This window comes from Artemia sp. Qi Xiang Cuo, chromosome 6 (assembly GCF_049724085.1).
Source record: "Artemia sp. Qi Xiang Cuo chromosome 6, ASM4972408v1, whole genome shotgun sequence".
NCBI classification, from domain to species: Eukaryota; Metazoa; Arthropoda; class Branchiopoda; order Anostraca; family Artemiidae; genus Artemia; species Artemia sp. Qi Xiang Cuo.
The window spans coordinates 2,467,440-2,488,211 of NC_142799.1; the positions used below are offsets into that span (position 1 = coordinate 2,467,440).

Below are 20,772 nucleotides of genomic sequence, written 5' to 3' on the forward strand. Positions count from 1 at the left end.
TCTGGTCGTAAAATTGTATTTTCAAAACATTTTTCAAAATGAGTAGATAATAAGTTCTGCAAGTGTTGCTGCTGCTCAGCCCAATCTTGATAGTAAAACAAAAGGCTTCCGATACTAAATGTATAAGCAACGTATCGGTAAGGAGTTGAACTAAAAAAAAAACATATACCAAGTAAATACAATAAACAACAAAAATAGAACAATTTCATTGAGAAGGTGCCCCTAAGCATCGTTTTGATAGGTATAATACAGACAGCAGTACGTGTACATACAGGCTAAAATTTTCACTCAATATATGTAGCCTACCCCAGAGCATTTAGTCCCAGTTCTCATGTCTAGGACCCCTAGAGATTTGCCATCAGAGTTTCCAGCCCAAAGACTTACATTCATAAAGTTGGCAACCTTTTGTTAACATCTACTAAATTCAAGGGTTCGATTTTCTCCGTTTCATAGAATACTGAATTGTATGATATTAATCAACAGTTTTAAAATCTGAGCTTGTAATACTTTGGAAAAAGATTTTTTTGTTAACTTTTATTTTATTTTTTGGAATAATAGTTTAGCTTTGTTTTATAATATTCCTAGTTTATGCCAATGCAGCCAAAAGAAGTTTTTATATCTCAAGATTGATAACATACCCTAAAAGTGTGTTGAGAAGAATGGTAGAAATTCGAGGAAATGAACTTACAAATTTAAATTTTCATCGAGATATGTCCTGTGACGCAGAAAAAATGATGAATAGTGTAGCAAAAATAGACCAAGGAAACTAATTATACATTTGTGAAAGAAAATTTTCAAAAGTTTCATTGATTGCTAAACTTCGTCAAAATACTTTTCCTGGAATTGGGTTAAGCTGTTTAACCACAAAATTGGATTTTTGGCATATCAGATTAACGACAAGATTAGAATGATTGCCAAATACTATGGGACCTGGCCTATGGAATAGGTCTATTTTTCTGTTAATTATTCTGATAAAAACTTACATCTTTCTAAACAACCCACTTTTAAAGAAAATATTAGGACTCTGATCTTATAGTCTAGATCTAAATAGACACGACGACCACACTGCCTTTCCATCATAAACAATAAGTGGATTAATAGGGAAATTTTTATATAAGACAGTGGAACGCGATTTTAAGTGAATATTTCGATCCTATATCCAAGAGCCGTCCTCAGCAAAACAAATGAAGAAAAAACCAATATAAGAGAAACTCACATTAAAATTCCATCATTACTTCAAGGAAGTTCAACCAGGACTGGCATACCAAGCGAAGTGAAAAAAGACAGTTCATTCAAATGGAATAAGAAACACTTACAGACAAGCTCTTAAAGCTAATCTTGCCTTTTTGGCAGTCAGCCGAGAAGGTCTATCGGTAACAGGTTGAGTGGAATTGTTTACTAGCTTTTCTTATATAATTAGTTAAATCATTTCTAATTAAATTTGTATATAAGGCATTAAGCGAATATTCCCCCAAATCCCTATTTAAAGAAATATTACAATATATTTTGATTTTTAAGTTCGAAAGGCAATTGAAATTAAAATCAAAATAAATAGTATTCCAGATACTTTGATTTTAATAGTATTATCAATAAATTGTCAAATAATTTATCCTAAATAAGCGTATTCTTCCTTGTCAATGTTTTATCAATTGTCCTTGCGTTTTTCTTTAATTGATTCTTCTTCTTTTTTAAATTTCTAGTCTTTCCTCAATTTGACTAAAGGCTAATGCTGAGAACGAAACGAACTTCTTCATATCTGCCCGCCTTTTACCTTTTTTGCGATTTTGTCTTTTAAAATCAGGTGAGAGCTCGAAACCCTGCTATTTAAGTTTTGCAGAGTCAAGTTAAAGACCGCCTTCTAAACCCATTTGTACTCATCACAAGATAGCCACCCCATTTTGTACAGTTAGACCTCTTCTTCATAGCTAATTTTCGTTAATCATACCGTCCGGCCTTAAGGATACATTTCAGTCAATTCAGCTGGGCCTCTGTTACTCTTTTCAATATTCCTTAGATATTTGACCAATGTTAAGGTAGAAAAATTCCTTTTAGAAGTAGTGATGGAAGCCATAAGCATAGCAAAAACCATTAATAGCGCATCAACATTGAGACGAAGCTTTTTGGTCAATTTAGGTTTAATTTAATTAGGTTGATTTAACTTTATTTTATTGACCTAATCAATCCACTACAATGTTACTTCTATTGTCTTAAACCATGATTCTCACATTTGGGTTTTTGCTTAGTCAAAGCCCAAACATTTTTATGCTCACAATTCTTAGTCAAAAGCGATGAATTAAAAAGAAATGCCCAGTGGGATATCAAACTGAGGACTTGTGATAATCTTATAAAAGTCGTTACATGGGTGATCAGAGCAGAATTTCCCTTGATTTTCTGGAAAAGTGCCTGAACAGTAAGATCAGGGTTCTTGAAATTTCTCAAAAAGTCATTTGTCTCAAAATATGACACGTCTTGAGGAGCATGATTAGAGAAAAATAAACATATTCATTGGGCCAGGTTCCACAATATTTGAGCTTCATACACCTGTAATCTGGATGCTGGTTTGCCAAAATTCTGATTTTGCGGTAAAACAGCTCAACCCGATTCCAGGAAAATTACTTTCAAAAATAATAAGCTTTAAAAACATTCCAAATCTTTTGTTGGAAGGGGTTTATCAGCAGGTAAAAGGCTCCCGCGGCTGCACAGCGTATCCATATGTCTTTTAAACCTATGTTGAAGACAGTTTGGTTGGTAATCTGTAAAATTTCAAGTAATAACCAAGAATCATAATAATAACAGATTTGCCATTTTATTTAATATTTATTTTGATTTTTAAGTTCGAAAGGCAATTGAAATTATAATCAAAATAAATAGTATTTTAGATACTTTGATTTTAATAGTATTATCAATAAATTGTCAAATAATTTACCCAAAATAAGCCTATTCTTCTTTGTCAATGTTGTATCAATTGTCCTTACGTTTTTCATTAATTTATTCTTCTTCTTTTTTAAATTTCTAGTCTTTCCTCAATGTGACTAAGGGCTAATGCTCAGAGCAAAACAAAATTCTTCATATCTGTCCGCTTTTTACCTCTTTTGCGATTTTGTCTTTTAAAATCAGGTTCGAGCTTGAAACACTGCTATTCAAATTTTGCAGAGTCAAGTTAAGGACCGCCTTCTCCGTTTGTATTCATCAAAAGATAGCCACCCCATTTTTGTACAGTTAGACCTCTTCTTCACAGCTAATTTTCGTTAATCCTACCGTCCGGCCTTAAGGATACATTTTAGTCAATTCAGCTGGGCCTCTGTCAGTCTTTTCAATATTCCTTAGATATTTGACCAATGTTAAGGTAGAAAAACTCTTTTCAGAAGTAGTGATGGAAGCCATAAGCATAACAAAAACCATTAATAGCACATCAATATTGAGAAGAAGCTTTTTGGTCAATTTAGGTTTAATTTAATTAGGTTGATTTAACTTTATTATACTGACCAAATCAATCCACTACAATGTTACTTCTATTGTCTTAAACCATAATTCTCATATTTTGGTTTTTGCTTAGTCAAAGCCAAAACATTTTTATGCTCACCATTCTTAGTCAAAAGCCATGAAATAAGAAAAAACTGCCCAGTTGGATATCAAACTGAGGATTTGTGATAATCTTATTAAAGTCGTTACATGGGTGATCAGAGAAGAATGTCCCTTGATTTTCTGGAAAAGTGCCTGAACTGTAAGATCAGGGTCCTTGAAATTTCTCAAAAAGTCATTTGTCTCAAAATATGACACGTCTTAAGGAGCATGATTAGAGAAAAACAAACATATTCTTTGGACCAGGTTCCACAATATTTGAGCTTCATACACCTCTAATCTGGATGCTGGTTTGCCAAAATTCAGATTTTGCGGTTAAACAGCTCAACCCGATTCCAGGAAAATTACTTTCAAAAATAATAAGCTTTAAAAACATTTCCAAATCTTTTGAAGGAAGGGGTTTATCAGCAGGCAAAAGGCTCCCGCGGCTGCACAGTGTATCCATATGTCTTTTAAACCTATGTTGAAGACAGTTTGCTTGGTAATATTTAAAATTTCAAGTAAGAACCAAGAATCATAATAATAACATATTTGCCATAAGTTCTGGTAAAAAATGAATGGTACATGTTATAGGTACCAACGATTTAATAATTACAATCACTGGCAGTTCTAGGCCTGGACAAGAGGGGGTAGCTGTCCCCCTCCTCCGTTTTTATGACATATGAAATTAAATTCCTTTTTTTAATGTTTTTATACCGCTACCGTAAATTTGCCCCCCCCCCTTTCAGAGAGGTGTAAAACCGTTAATGGGTAAAAGCTAACAAGACATTTGTAAAAAAAACAAAAATGTAATACTTTACAAACTGTTAAATAAAGCAGTGTTTACATGCTTCTACAAAACCATATTTAAATCTAAGCAACGAAAAATATGAACTTGAATCTGCGATACTAGAAAAAAAACGCAATTTTTGACCACCAAGAAAAGGGATGCGTACGCCATAAATAAGATAAGAATTCATAAATTGAAAAATATTTAGAAACAAACGACATTTTGACGGTAAAGAAATATGCACAAAATCATAGCTCTCATGCGGGGCTCCCGCGGTTTCAATAAAGTTAATACAGCTGTGCACAAAGTTAATAAACTTATTTTGTCACTTGACTTTGATGCTCTCGAAAAAAAAAGCTGGACTTAATCAAGCAGCTTTTTCAAGATAAGCATAGTTTAGCCAATTACAAAAGACTTCTGAGAAATTTCAAATAAACCACGCACAAAACTGTCTAAATACATATCAGTGTATACTTGTTTAAATCTTTAGCTTGGAGGAAAAAAAGTTTCCCCTAATCCTAGCTTATTAAAAAGAATATATATATATATATATATTATTTGAAAAAAAACTACGTTTTCTAAAGAGTTAAAGAGGCTGAGTTACAAGGTCGAACCTTAAAACGTACAGGGATTAGGAGGCACAGTTGGGGGGCTGCCGCCCCCAAACCCCGCTTTCGCAGCCTTTAAATAAATAAAAAAAGTTTTTTAAACTGAAAGTAAGGAGCGACATTAAATCTTAAAACTAACAGAAATTATTCCGTATATGAAAGAGGCTGTGCCCTCTTCAACGCCTCGCTCTTTAATCTAAATTTTGACTTTATCAAAACTATTTTTTTAAAACAAAAAAAAATTATCGTATAGATCTAGGCGTTGAGGAGGGCACAGCCTCTGTCATATAAGGAATAAATTATGTTCGTTTTAAGTTTTAATGTCGCTCCTTACTTTCAGTTTAAAAAACTTTTTTTTTTTATTTAAAGGCTGCAAAAGCGGGGGGTTTGGGGGCGGAAGCCCCTCAACTGTGCCTCCCTGTACGTTTTAAGGTTCGACCTTGTAACTCAGCCTCTTTAACTCTTTAGAAAACGTAATTTTTTTCAAATAATTTCTGCACGTTTTTGTACAGTTTATTACTTATTATTGCTTGACTAACTGTTAGCTGATCGTGTCAGGAGTTAATGTTGGGGGGCCGCCGCCCCAAAAACCCCCCGCTCTTGAAGATTCTTGTGTTAAGGCTTTTAATTCCTGAATACTCAAATCACTTCGTACAGGGTGCCTCCTAATCCCTGTACGTTTTAAGGTTCGAACTTGTGACTCAGCCTCTTTAACAGCCCCCCCAACTGTGCCTCCTAATCCCTGTACGTTTTAAGGGTTGACCTTGTAACTCAGCCTCTTTAACTCTTTAGAAAACGTAGTTTTTTTCAAATAATACACATAAACAGGTTAGACATACTTTGTTATGAAAATTGACGCGCAGATATTTTCATAACAAAGCATGTCTAATCTGTTTATGTGTATTATTTGAAAAAAACTAAGGTTTTTCGTAAATGTAAATTCGGGGGATAATTTTTTCGGTCTGAAAATATCAAAAGGCCCTAACAGGTCGAATTCTGCTTCGAATGAGTCCTCATTCAACCGGATCCGGTGCCAACTGTGGCCTGTAGGCGTGGCTAAGAAAAAAGAAAGAAATGATGATGAATTTTAAGTGGCTATATTTGGTTTTTTGAAAACAGGGAAGGAGTGATCGGATTGAGCTGAAATTTAGAGGATAAGCTCCCGGGCCCTAGGACAGCTCAACCTCTAAATTTCAGCCCAATCGGACAACGTTAAAGGGGGGCTGTGGTGGGAGGGTCCAAACTTCCGGCCCAGTTTATCCCATGAAGATAAAGTCGGAGGAGGATGAAATTTTGCAAGTTTCTTAGTTTGAGCTTCGGCTACAAAATGCGATAACCGCCGTCTCTCTGCGACCTCTAGGACCTGAAATCGCTTAACATTGTGGTGGGTCGCCTCTTTATAGAGGCACAAGTGTGCCTCCTTGATATATATATATATATATATATATATATATATATATATATATATATATATATATATATATATATATATATATATATATATATATATATATATATATATATATATATATATATATATATATATATATATATATATTAGTAAAAAGTTACTGAAAATCAAAAGGTTAAATTCTTGAGGGAGCGGGACAAACCTCATGGTTTGCAATCATAGGCAGCAAAATAGCGCTGCCTAAGTAAATAACGATGTTGGCACAATGTAACTTTTTTTTTCCTTTAGACCAGGGCACTTCGTATCGAAGGAGTTGTCGTAGAAACTTCAAAAAGGGCTCATTCGATTGGAAATTGGAATGGCTAGTGCCCTTTTTAATAGTCGAAAGTGATTGGAAGGCAGCTAGCACCCCTTCCACGCCCACCATTTCCCCAAACACATCCAATCAAAGCTTTGAGATAGTCATTTTGTTCAACGTAGTTGAAAGTTCTGGAAATTATGTATTTGAGGATGACAACCCCCCCCAGAGCCCCTAGGGCAAAGGTTGTAGCACGGGCGGACGTAGCTTCTTCTCTATGGGGGGGGGGGAGTCAGACGATTCTGTGATGAAGGGCGGGGGCCTGAAGTTGTATTGGCAGTTCACAAAACCTTACATTGCCAGCAAGTTCTATCATACCTATGGAATCTTGATTAATAAGTAATCACCAAAATCATAAATCTTCAATAAGCTTAAGCATTAATCAATCTTCTCGGATTAGAGCTAAATCTTTCCAAGACATTATGGATAATTACTTTTTGTTTGACTTTCATTCTGTCATTCCAGCTGTTTATTTCCAGCTTTTTCAACCGTCTACCTTTTATCAACTGCTTTTTTAGCCATCTACCTTTTTTAAACTGTTTTTTCAACCATCTGCTTTTTCAGCCATATCTAGAGTAAATTTGAAGTTCTAGGGGGGCAGCTGCCCTCCTCTGCCCCCTTCCATACGCCCATGGGTTGTAAGTTATGCCTTGGGGGCATATAAGGTTTGTATAAATAGCTTTGTCGTAGAAACTCGGCTCATTCGATTAAAAATTGAGAGGGCTAGGGCCCTTTTTAATAGTCGAAAGTGATTGGAGGGTAACTAACCCTTCTCTTGCGTCCACCATTTCCCAAACACTTCCAATCAAAACTTTGAGATGACCATTTGGTTGAACGTAGTTAAAAGTTCTGGAAATTATGTCTTTGAGGATGACAACCCCCACAGAGCCCTCAGGGCTAAGGTTGTAAGTTATGCCCTGGGGACATATAATGTTTTTATAGAAAGCGTTGTGGTAAAAATTTCAAAAAGGGCTCGTTCGATTGGAAATTGAAAGGGCTATTGCCCTTTTTAATTGTCGAAAGTTTTCGGAGGGAGAATCCCAAACACAAGCGCCCACCATTCCCCCAAACATTTCCAACTAAAATTTTGATACGGCCATTATGTTCAACGTAGTTGAAAGGTCTGGAAATTATTTCTTTGAGGATGACAATCCTCCCCTCATAGCCCTCAGTACAAGGGTCGCAAGTTATGCCCTTGGGGTATATGAGGTTTTATAGAAATTTTTGTCGTAAAAGCTTCAAAAAGGGCTCATTTGATTGGAAATTGAGAAGACTAGCGCCTTTTTTATTAGTAGAAAGTGATCAAAGGACTAATTCCCCCCCCCCATGCCCATAATTTCCCCAGAAATTTATAGTCAAAATTTTGAGATAGCCATTTTGTTCAGCGTATCAGAAAGGTCTGTAAATTATGTCTTTCAGGATAACAAAACCCCCAGCCCTGAGAGTAAGGGTTGTAAGTTATGCCCTCGGGACATATAAGGTTTATATAGAAAGCTTGGTCATATAAACTTCGGAGGGTGCTCATTGAATTGGTAATCAGATGCTCTAGTGTTCTTTTTTAGAGTCAAAGTGATCGGAGGGCATCCAGCCCCCCACACACACACACACAAACGCCGTACTGTCCCGATGTGCATCTAATAGAAATTTTGAGATAGCTATTCTATTCAAAATGATCTAAATATCATATAACAAGGCCTTTGGGGTTGAAGCAATCCCCAGAGATAAGGGGCAATGGTTGTAAGCATTGCCCAGGGGGTATTTAAGGTTTTTACGGAAGGGATGGTTGTTTAACTTTACAGGAGGCTCAGTCTTTCTCCCTGAGAAAGACTATGTCAGAATGAAACGAACAGAAATTGATTAAAAAAAAAATTCAACAAAATAAGTTTTTAAAAAAAAGTAAAGAACTCCATTAAACCAAAATGAAAAAAAAAATAGAATCAAATAATCTACCAAGAATACAACTACCACAAATCAGTATCAATAAATAAGTGAAACCAAAAACAAAAAGAAATTAAATAGATAAGAGTCAAACTCAAAACGAGCAGAAAGTAATATGAGTAGGGTTCTAAACCCCAAGCTTTCAAAAAGCAAGAATATAATTTGTACTTTACTGAAAAAATTCTTTTAAATGTTTTCACTTTTCTACCTTTAATAAATCAAAAGTAAATTAATATTTTAAGGAATAAATATCAGCATATGTATATTAAACTGACAAGTCAGATTTTTTTCAGTAAATTCATTTGAATTTTTTTTCAGTAGAGTACAAATTATATTCTGGCTTTTAGAAATCTTGGGTTTCAGAACACTACTCTATTAATTTCTGCTCGTTTTGAGTTTGTCTCTTATTTATTTTAATTTCTGTTTTTGGGATTTCATTTATTTATTGATACTGAATTGTGGTAGTTTGTGGTAGTTGTGGTGTGGTAATTTTTTTTGTCTTAAAAAACAAGGTCTATATTGAAGGCTTTATGCTAATACTAATAAATGCTAATTAAAAATGTTAGCAAACACTATTAAAATTATATTTCCTGATTACGAAAGGATTTTGTGTTGGATTCCGACGGAATAAAGGTTTCTCTAGTATTTTTGTTCTTTTCACAAAAGTAATAGTTTATGGAAGCCGTTCAAAACACTTAAACGTCGGAATTTTTCTTTTCCCCCTTCCAAGCCCCTTTTTGCTTCTTTTTACATATATTTGTCATTTATTGTGAATATTTTCTTTGTATTATTATTATTTATTTGCTGTAATTGTAATTTTATTTAGAAATAAATTAAGTTTTGTATATTTTGTTTAGAAAATTAAATTTCGTAAGTAATTTAGTTTTATTTAGAAATTAATTGATTATTACAGTGAAGTCATATACCGATACACATAATTACACAGTTGGTGGTAAGAACTTTAGACAAGGAGCGATTCGGCTCAATAGTAACCGAAACTCTAAAAACAAAATTTTGATAACAACAGATACATCAAAAGAATTGAATTTGTGTGCTGATTCCAAATATATAAAGTTCATTAAGTTTAATAAATAGCAAAAGCTAAAAAATAACTAAAGCTGCTGGTATGTGTGGCTTAAGCTCTGAACTACTGAAATATGTTAGTCCTACAATGCTTCTGTTTCTCCAAAATTCGTTCTCCACTATCTGGCAAACTGACATAATTCCTGAAGATTGGTTGAAGGGTTTCATCAGCCCCTTATGGAAAAGGAAATGCTCTATAAGTGATTGTTCAAAACACCGTGGAATAGCTCTGCTGTCAGTCCCAGAAAAACTTTTCTCAATGGTCCTACTAGATCGTTGTCGGAATATTGTTCGTGGGATTTGGTGACCGGGGCAAGCTGTTTTTATGTCGGACCGTTCCATCATCGAGCAGATTTTCGCAATTCGACAGAGAATAGAAAAAACCACGGAATTCCGACAGAAGCCTTTTTTTGCTTTAGTTGACTTCCGTGCTGCATTCGACACAGTGGACTGAAAAGCACTTTGGCAGATTTTAGCATTGACTGACCTTCCCGAGAAATACTGCAGAACTTTCAAAGCTTTACACCATGGCACAGAGAGCAGTGTTCCAGTCAATGGCTGGCGCAGCCTGATCTTTCGAATCACGACAGGGATGCCTCAAGTATGTGTAATGGCCCCAGGGCTCTTCAATGTCATTATAGACCACGTTATGACAAAGACGACTTCACATCTCAACTTTGAACTCAAGCTTGGAGATTGCTTCATCTCTGATGCTGATTTTGCTGACAACCTGGCCATCCTAGCGGACTCTGTGGATCAGTTACTGGAAGCGCTTCAAATCTTACAAGAAGAGGCCGCAAATATGGGACTCCAGATAAACCGGAATAAAACAGAAATTATGGCCATATACCCATCTTCTCCTGCTGTCAATTATCCAGTCAGCCTATACGGAACAACTACCATAGAAGTTGTCCAAAGGTTCACCTACCTGGGATCCATAATTCCTTCAGACGGCTTGCTTCTCCCCGAGAAGCAAGCAAGGCTATCCAAAGCGTCTTCTGCCATGGGCAGGTTGAACCGAAACTTTGGCAAAAATCAAATATCAGTCGTTCAACTAAACTACAAATTTTTAATGCCACCGTCAGTTCTGTGATGCTTTATGGAGCAGAGACTTGGCAAGTGTCAACCCGAACCTTAATGGTCATCAATGGATTCTAGTCAAAGAGCCTGAGAAGGATAGAAGGTCTGTGGTGGTTTGACTTCGTGAGTAATAAGAAGCTGTTGCTTCTCACCAAGCAGTCTCGGTATTCTACCGAAGCAGCCGAGCGTACTTTACGGTGGATTGAACATCTACTTCGAATGCGGCCGCACTTACCCGCAAAGGCAATATTTGATTTTGACATTATCAAAACCGGTTGGAACCGGCCTCGTGGGCGACCGAAAAAACGATGGTCCAACAGCTTATCAGAGTTCCTAGCGATGACAAACATCACACCGAGCGTAGCACCGACCCTTGCAATAAACCGAAGTGGATCGAGGAGGCAGACATCACTCTTTACGCCGGGCAGCTCCCGGCAGGAGACCTAAGCCAAATTCAAGTGATTTTTATTCCAGGGTTGATCGCACGGAACCAGTGCCCTATAAGATCAACATATGACTCATTTCATCGAAATTTAGAAGTCTCCTTAAAAAAGGTGCTTAAGAGCACCCTTTTCAAATGGCCAAAAAGATGAGAGGGCAGCTAGCCCCCATCCACACGTCTTTTCCCCGAAGATATCCAATGAAAATGTTGAGATAGCCGTTTGACTCAGCATAGTTGAAACGTCCAATAGCTATGCCTTTGAGTGTGATATGGTCCTCATAATCCCTGGGGAAAGGGCTTTCCGTGGTAACAATTGCGCTTCAATTTCATGATCTTTGATGATTTTTTGTAAGGCAATAACATTATTCCTTAATTACACGCAAGAGAGGGAAGCCAATAAGCCTGACTTTTCTAAAACCTGACGTGAAATGACCTGTTTGACATTCACAGTCAGTAAAAAGATCGAAAAAGCAAACTCTATCTTATTAGTTTTTTTGTGTAGAATTTAATCTAGTTAAAAATTAAAGTTTTCGAGCCAAAAGTGTGAACTTACCTTTAAAGTTGGCCACCCCTTAATTTGAAACGCATCTGATATCGCCTTTTCCTTGACTCCATCAACCTTGATCAAATGTACTCTGCTTTCTTTCAGTCTTCGAGCAGCAGCTTCATATTCTGGGGCAAGCTAAACAAATGGAATTAAAAAAATTTGATAAATTAAAGAAAGAGTAGGTACAGTTAAAATTTTAACTTTATAAATAAAGCTAAAATAAATACATGAAACGCAAGCAAATCATAATCTTTCTTTTAAGTTTCGAGAAGCAGCTTCTTATTTTGAAGGAAGCTAAGTAAATTGAATAAAAAAATAGAATTGATAAATGTAAAACTAAAGACTACGTATAGTGATAATTTTATCTTTATAAATCAAGCTATAATAAAAAGCGGCTTCTTATTATGATGCAATCTAAATAAATGGAAAAAAATTAAATTAATAAATGAAAGAAAGAGAAAGTATAGTGTTAATTCCGGATTTGTAATAAATCAAAAATGGAATATAAACAAATCACAATCTTTCTTTCCAAGTTTGATAGCAAATTCTTGTTCTGGTGCAAGATAAAAAACAAGTGAAGTAAATGTACAAATAGGAATAAATAAGTTTAAAAAAAATAAATACACCATAAAATAAAAAGAAGCCTAAATAAATACATAAAGCCAAAATAAATAAATAAATAAAATCTAAACAAAACTAAATATACTACTTAGATAATTATACGACTTAGTGCTATATTTTGTTGACATGGTCAGGCTTCATCAGTAACAGTCGGTAAAGCATCAGACATTACTAGTAGTTATTCACTCACTCTCTACTCTCTCACGGCCGTCCAAAACATTTGGCTTTAACAAAGCCCAATGCCGTATTCTTTGCCATTTTTTAAGAAGAAGTTATACCAGGCACAACTTTTGGTGATTAAAATCATTTAGTAACCAGTTGATTGCTTGCCGCCATGGATAAAGTGGGGTAGCAAAGTAGCAAAACTTCTTGGCAGTTTTCAAATTTGTTGGCAGATTTTGTTCTGACAACACCCTTTTTACATACGAAAATACTTTTTGCTCAAAGAAAAGTTTTCAAAACACAAGTTGTGCCGCTAAAGTGTGGGTATGTTTTGGAATTCTGTCGAATTCTGCTACTAACAGCTGAACTAGCTTCTGAACTTTGTCCATACCTGATTGCTTGGTTACTGATCCTGTCAAACTTTCGATCCAAAGTACTGACAAGTTTCTAAGAAGGAGGGATGAAAAATATTCTTAAGTTTGTTTTTGCTTTGTTTTTTCCCAAGGTTGATCGAAACGAACTAAAATTCCTATAAAAAAAGGAGAATGGATTATTTGAACGGAAATGACGGAAGTTCTAGTACCTTTTTTAAGTGAACAAAAAGATTGGAAGAGAGCAAGTCCCCTCACACGCTCTTTTTGTCCGTTTTTCCTTTTCTGCCTTTGCTCACTCACTAGGTATCTCTAGGGTAATGCGTACCCCAAGTTAAGAATAAATGAGATAAAAGATACAGTTTATCTATCAAAGAGCTCGTGGTAACAAACTGTTAATAAGGAACGACGTGGCTAAATAGTGATCGAAAGTCTTAAAAACCGAATCTTGATACCAAGAGATATATTAAAATAATTGTATTATGATACTGATTCCAAATATATAAGATTCATTAAGTTTAGTGCTACCTACCAAAAGCTCCTAGATTGAGAAAATTTGTTTGATTTTCGTAAAAACGGGGGAAACCCCTAAAAGTCAAAGAATCTTCATGAATATCGTAAAAATTTGCCTATTGCCAAGATTTAGCCATACGGAAATCTAGTTGAAACTATAATTTACCCTCGGCAGCCTGCCTAAGTAAAGAACGATGTTGGCACAATGTATTATTTTTTTTTCCATACCCGGGCACTTCGTATCGAAGGAGTTGTCGTAGAAACTTCGAAAATGGCTCATTCGATTGGATATTGGAGTGGCTAGTGCCCTTTTTAACAGTAAAAAGTGATTGGCTAGTGCCCACGCCCATCATTCCCCCAAACTCATCCAATCAAAATTTTGAGATAGCCATTTTGTTCAGCGTAGTTGATTTCCACATAGACAATATGTTTTTGAGGAGGACACTCCCCCATAACCCTCAGGGCAAGTGTTTAAAGTTATGCCCCTGAGGTCATATAAGAACGATGTTGGCACAATGTATTATTTATTATTTTTTTCCTTTAGAGTAGGGCAATTCGTATTGAAGAAGTTATCGTAGAAACTTCGAAAAGGGCTCATTCAATTGGAAATTGGAGTGGCTTGTGCCCTTTTTAATAGTCGAAAGTGATTGGAGGGCAACTAACACCGCTTCCACGCCATCATTTCACGAAACACATCCAATCAAAATTTTGAGATTACCATTTTGTTCAGCGTTTTTGAATTACACATATACATTACGTTTTTGAGGAGGATGCTCCTCAAAAGCCCTCGGACCAAGTGTTGCAAGTTATGCCCCGGGGGCACAGAAAGTGTTATGATAAAAATATCAGAGAAGGCTCATTCGATTGGAAATTCAAAGGGCTATGCCTTTTTAATAGTCGAAAGTGATTGGAGGGCAACTAATCCCCCTCTCACGCCCACCTTTTCCCCAAACAGATCCAATCAAAATTTTGAGATTTTATTCAACGTAGTTTTAAGTTCTGTAAATTAGGTTTTTGAGGATGAAAATCCCCTCACAGCCCTAAGGGCAAGGGTTGTAAGTTATGTCCTGGCAGAAAATAAGGTTTGTATAGAACGCGTTGTCGCAGAAACTTCAAAAACGGCTCATTCGATTGGAAATTGAAACGGCTAGTGCCCTTTTGAATAGTTAAAAGTGATTGGAAGGCAACTAACACCCCATCCAAGCCCACCATTTCCCCAAACAAATCCAATCAACATTTTGAGATAGCCATTTTGTTCCACACAGTTCAAAGTTCAGGAAATTATACTTTTGAGCAGGACACTTCCCTCACAGTCTTCAGGGCAAGGGTTATAAGTTAAGCCCTGGTAGCATATAAGTTTTTATTGAAATCTTGAAAAAGGGCTAATTCGATTGGAAATTTAAAGGTCTAGTGCTCTTTTTAATAGTCTAAAGTGATTTGAGGGCAACTAAGCCCCCTCTCTCGCCCACATTTTTGCCAAACACATCCAATCAAAATTTTTAGATAGCCATTTTGTTCAGCGTTGTTGATTTCCAGATAGAAATTATGTTTTTGAGGAGGACACTCCCCCACAGCCCTCAGGGTAAGGGTTGTAAGTTATGCCCTGGGGGCATATAAGGTTTTTATAGAACGCGTCGTCGTAGAAACTACAAAAAGAACTAATTCGATTGGAAATTGAAATGGCTAGTGCTCATTTTGACGGGCAAAAGTGATTGGAAGGCAGCTAACACCCCTTCCACGCCCACTATTTCCCCAAACACATCCAATCAAAGTTTTTAGAAAATCTTTTTGTTCCACGCAGTTTAAAGTTCAGGAAATTATACCTTTGAGCAAGACACTCCCCCCACAGTCTTCAGGGCAAGGGTTATTAGTTACGCCCTGGGGGCATATAAGCTTTATATATAACGCGTTGTCGTAGAAAATTCAGAAGGGGCTCATTCGATTGGAAATTTAAATTGCTAGTGCCCTGTTTAATAGTCGAAATTGATGGGAAAGCAACCAAAACCCCTTCCGAGCCCACCATTTCCCCAAACACATCCAATCAAAGTTTTGAGATAGTCATTTTGTTCCACGCAGTTTAAAGTTCAGGAAATTTTACCTTTGAGCAAGACACTCCCCCTAAAGTCTTCAGGGCAAGGGTTATAAGTTATGCCCTGGGGGCATATGAGATTTTTATTTAAAGTGTTGTCGTAGAAAATTCAAAAGGGCTCAATTGATTGGAAATTGAAAAGGCTAGTGCCAATTTCAATAGTTGAAAGTGATTGAAGAGTGACTAACGCCCCTCTCACGCAACCCATTTCCCCAAACACATAGAATCCAAATTTTTAGATAGCCATTTTGTTTAACGTAGTTGAAAGTTCTGGAAATTAGGTCCTAGAGGATGACAACCACCCTAACAGCCCTTAGGGGCTGTTAGGGGTTGTAATTTTTGCCCTGGGGGCATATAAGGTGTTTATGTCGTTTCAAAAACGGCTCATTCGATTGGAAATCGAAAGGTTTAGTGCCCTTTTTAATATTCGAAAATGATTGGAAGGCTTGACATTTTTATAGTAAAGATCGATGCGGTTACAATGTATTGTTTTTTGTTGTTGTTGTTGTTGTTGCTAGGGCACTTAGTATTGAGGGAGTTGTCGTGGGAACTTCGAAAAGGGATCATTCGATTGAAAATAGAAAGGGCTGATGCCCTTTTTAATAGTCGAAGGTGATTGGAGGGCAACTAATCCCCTTCCCAAGCCCACTCTCCCATTTGCCCATTATATTTAAAAACTAAATATTGCATTAAGATTAAATCAAAATGCAATGTGTTAATGGTAATTCCCAATAAGGCATCTCAGTAATATCCCAAGAACGACCAGTATCGCAATCAAATAGATTGAGGGTATTATGTTCAAAGTTTCGGGGCTACTTCTGCTCTTAAAATTTAACCGAATGAAAATAGCGTAAGCGTATCCAAGCTGTCAAAGAAAGTAAACAGATTTTTTTGCGAATGGTATCAAGTTTTCCATTTCAGGTTAACTAGAGGAGACATGAAACTAAATTAAACACTACTATTTGTGTCAAGATTTTTAAAAGGGTGAATGTTATTAAAAATTGCTGAAAAGTTTTGTCCAGCACATAAATAGCAGGCCAAATTATAAAGTCTTAAAAAAAGAAAAAATTTAAAGTATTATGTTCTTTTTCCTTGAAAAGACTGCGTCAATATAGAATAAACAGAAATTATTTTAAAAAAACTTTTTTCACAAAATAAGTTTTTCGAAGAAAAGTAAAGAGCTCCATTAAACCAAAAATGAGCAAAAATCATATAAAATAATCTACCAAGCGTGCACTTTACTGAAAAAAATACAAATGAATGTGCATTGTCAGTTTAATATACATATACTGATATTTAGTAATCAAAATGTTAATATAATTTGATTTATTGAAGTTATAAAAGTAAGAACATTTATATTTTTTCATTAAAGTGCAAATTTTGTTCTGGCCTTGGGAAGGCATAGGGGTTTTGATCCCAATTTTTGTTAATTTCTGCTCGTTTTGAGTTTGAATCGGTTATCTATTGTAGTTTCTGTTCGTTTTAGGTTTCATTTATTTATCGATGCTGATTTGTGGTAGTTTCACGCTTGGTAGATTATTTGATTTTATTTTTGCTCATTTTTTGTTTAATGGAGTTCTTTACTTTTCTTTGAAAAACTTATTTTGTGAAAAAAGTTTTTTTTTTAATTAATCATTCATAAAAACCCATATCTGCTTGGCTAGTTTTGACTAGTTCAGATAGTAAATGTTTTGATTCTTATAGTTTTTGTTGAAGAGCCGATAAATCAAACTGAAGCTTCTCTGATTGACACGCCTCAGCGAATTTGAAAAAAAAATCAGATAAATTGAACTTCGTTCAAATGGATTAGATTGGGAATTTATCTTGATCTTACTATAAGTGGGTTTAGCGTTAGAATAGTTAGTCAAATCTCATTCTGATTTTGTGATTTTTAAACATAAGTGAAAGTATTCCCTGTTTTATCACAGTGAGGGGTCGTTCAACGTCACGTGAATTAGTCCTTGCTATGTTTTTACTCTTCAGTGATTTTGTATGATTTTGTATGAATGTACCACACAGTGCATAATAGTTATTTCCGCGTTGATAAGCCGTTACAGACTTTGCTAATATTTTACTTGCCTGAATTTCCAGAGAATACAGAGCAAAAGTCTAACTGTATCGGAAAGAAGCCATTATTATTTTTACTATCATACAAAACCAAAAACGCTTTTAAAAAGGGTATGCGAAAGCACAGGAAGGCTGGCCCCAAGCCCCCCATTGCAATTCCTGGCTGAAGGGCCACGAAATGGAGACCAGCACCTCCAGCTTGGACCATGGGGATCTAGTGACGTCATACTTGTTTACAAAATTCCTTCTCTGAAGCCTTAAGAATATTGAAGATGTATAAAGATATTCTTACCTGTTGACAGTGGCGACAATATGCGGCATAGAACTCAACGAGCACCAAAGCTTGATCCTTAATAAGATTATCAAAGTTCTCACTATTTGCCTCAACTACTAAAGATTTTGGAGGTTTCCAATTTGGATCTGCCTTTCCTCTCATATACTCAATTAACCCTAACAAAAAACAAAAAAAAATAAAAATTATTTTCAAGTTTTCTTGTCAACATCATATTCGGAATGCAATTTTATCTTTTAAAACCAGGAATGTGAGGGTGATACATAAGTTAGTCTTCATGACTAATGCCTTGCCTATAAGGCAAGACAATTAGCTGACATGTAATAATATCTAAGATTCAAAATATTTTAACATTAAATATTTCCAATTTCACGTCTTTAACCAATTTTAACAGCTCGTACACTTATTTATGTAACTTGTTTCTGCTATTGTAACGACCTCTTAGCTGAAACATCTAGTTCGGAATACAATTTTATCTTTTAAAACCAGGAATTCGAGGGTGATAGATAAGTTGGTCTTCATGACTAATGCCTTCCCTATAAAGCAAGATATTTAGTAGACATGTAATAATATCTAAGATTCAAAATAATTAAATATTAAATATTTTCAAGTTTTCATATTTCCCCAATTTTAACAGCTCGTTCACTTATTTATGTAGCTTGTTTCTGCTATTGTAACGACCTCTTAGCTGAAACATTTCATTCGGAATACAATTTTATCTTTTAAAACCAGGAATTCGAGGGTGATAGATAAGTTGGTCTTCATGACTAATGCCTTCCCTATAAAGCAAGATATTTAGTAGACATGTAATAATATCTAAGATTCAAAATAATTAAATATTAAATATTTTCAAGTTTTCGTATTTTTCCCAATTTTAACAGCTCGTTCACTTATTTATGTAGCTTGTTTCTGCTATTGTAACGACCTCTTAGCTGAAACATTTCATTCGGAATACAATTTTATCTTGTAAAACCAGGAATTCGAGGGTGATACATAGGTTGGTCTTCAAGCCTAATGCCTTGCCTATAAAGCCTAACAATTAGTAGACATATAATAATATCTAAGATTCAAAATATTTAAACATTAAATATTTCCAATTTCAATTCTTTCCCCAATTTTTAAAGCTCGTTCACTTATTTATGTAGCTTGTTTCTGCTATTGTAACGACCTCTTAGCTGAAACTTATCGTTCGGAATACTATTTTATCTTTTAAAACCAGGAATTCGAGGATGATACATAAGTTGGTCTTCAAGACTAATGCCTTGCCTATAAAGCATAACAATTAGTAGACATATAATAATATCTAAGATTCAAAATATTTAAACATTAAATATTTCCAATTTCACTTCTTTCCCCAATGTTAACATCTCGTTCACTTATTTATGTAGCTTGTTTCTGCTATTGTAACGACTTCTTAGCTGAAACATTTCATTTGGAATACAATCTTATCTTTTAAAACCAGGAATTCGAGGGTGATAAAAAAGTTGGTCTTCATGACTAATGCCTTGCCTATAAAGCAAGACAATTAGTAGACATATAATAATATCTAAGATTCAAAATATTTAAACATTAACTATTTCCAATTTCACTTCTTTCCCCAATTTTAACAGCTCGTTCACTTATTTATGTAGCTTGTTTCTGCTATTGTAACGACTTCTTAGCTGAAACATTTCATTTGGAATACAATCTTATCTTTTAAAAACAGGAATTCTAGGGTGATACATAAGTTGGTCTTCAAGACTAATGCCTTGCCTATAACGCATAACAATTAGTAGATATATAATAATATCTAAGATTCAAAATATTTAAACATTAAATATTTCCAATTTCCCTTCTTTCCCCAATTTTAACAGCTCGTTCACTTATTTATGTAGCTTGTTTCTGCTATTGTAACGATTTCTTAGCTGAAACATTTCATTTGGAATACAATCTTATCTTTTAAAACCAGGAATTCGAGGGTGATACAAAAGTTGGTCTTCGTGACTAATGCCTTGCCTATAAAGCAACACAATTAGTAAACATATAATAATGTCTAAGATTTAAAATATCTAAACATTAAATATTTCCAATTTCACACCTTCCCCCAATTTGAACACGTTCACTTATTTATGTAGCTTGTTTCTGCTATTGTAACGACTTCCTAGCTGAAACATCTCGTCCGGAATACAAATTTCTCTTTAAAAACCAGGAATTCGAGGGTGATTCATAAGTTGATTTTCATTTTAAAAACAGGAATTCGAGGGTGATACATAAGTTGGTCTTCATGACTAATGTCTTGCCTATAAAGCAAGACAATTAGTAGACATGTAATAATATCTAAGATTCAAAATATTTAAACATTAAATATTACCAATTTCACGTCTTTCCCAAATTTTAACAGCTCATTCACTTATTTATGTAGCTTGTTTCTGCTATTGTAACGACCTCTTAGCTGAAACATTTCATTTGGAATACAATTTTATCTTTTAAAAGCAGGAATTCGAGGGTGATACATAAGTTGGTCTTCATGACTAATGCCTTGCCTATAAAGCAAGACAATCAGAAGACATATAATAATATCTAAGATTCAAAATATTTAAACATTAAATATATTTCCAATTTCACATCTACCCCCAATTTGAACACGTTCACTTATTTATGTAGCTTGTTTCTGCTATTGTAACGACTTCCTAGCTGAAACATCTCGTTCGGAATAAAAATTTCTCTTTAAAAACCAGGAATTCGAGGATGATACACAAGTTGATTTTCATTTTAAAACAGGAATTCGAGGGTGATACAAAAGTTGGTCTTCATGACTAATGTCTTGCCTATAAAGCAAGACAATTAGTAGACATGTAAT

General features: G+C 35.1%; 1 protein-coding gene across 1 annotated transcript in view; it reads right to left on the reverse strand.

Annotated features, from left to right (window-relative positions):
- LOC148950790 (putative protein disulfide-isomerase A4) overlaps positions 1-20,772 on the reverse strand; it is a 112,560-nt gene that overhangs the window by 43,414 nt on the left and 48,374 nt on the right. The window contains exons 3-4 of the mRNA XM_089090460.1: positions 17,934-18,091; positions 11,825-11,953 (exon numbers count right to left, since the gene is read on the reverse strand). Coding sequence (XP_088946586.1) covers positions 11,825-11,953; positions 17,934-18,091 — 287 coding nt within the window. The remainder of the gene's footprint in view (positions 1-11,824; positions 11,954-17,933; positions 18,092-20,772) is intronic.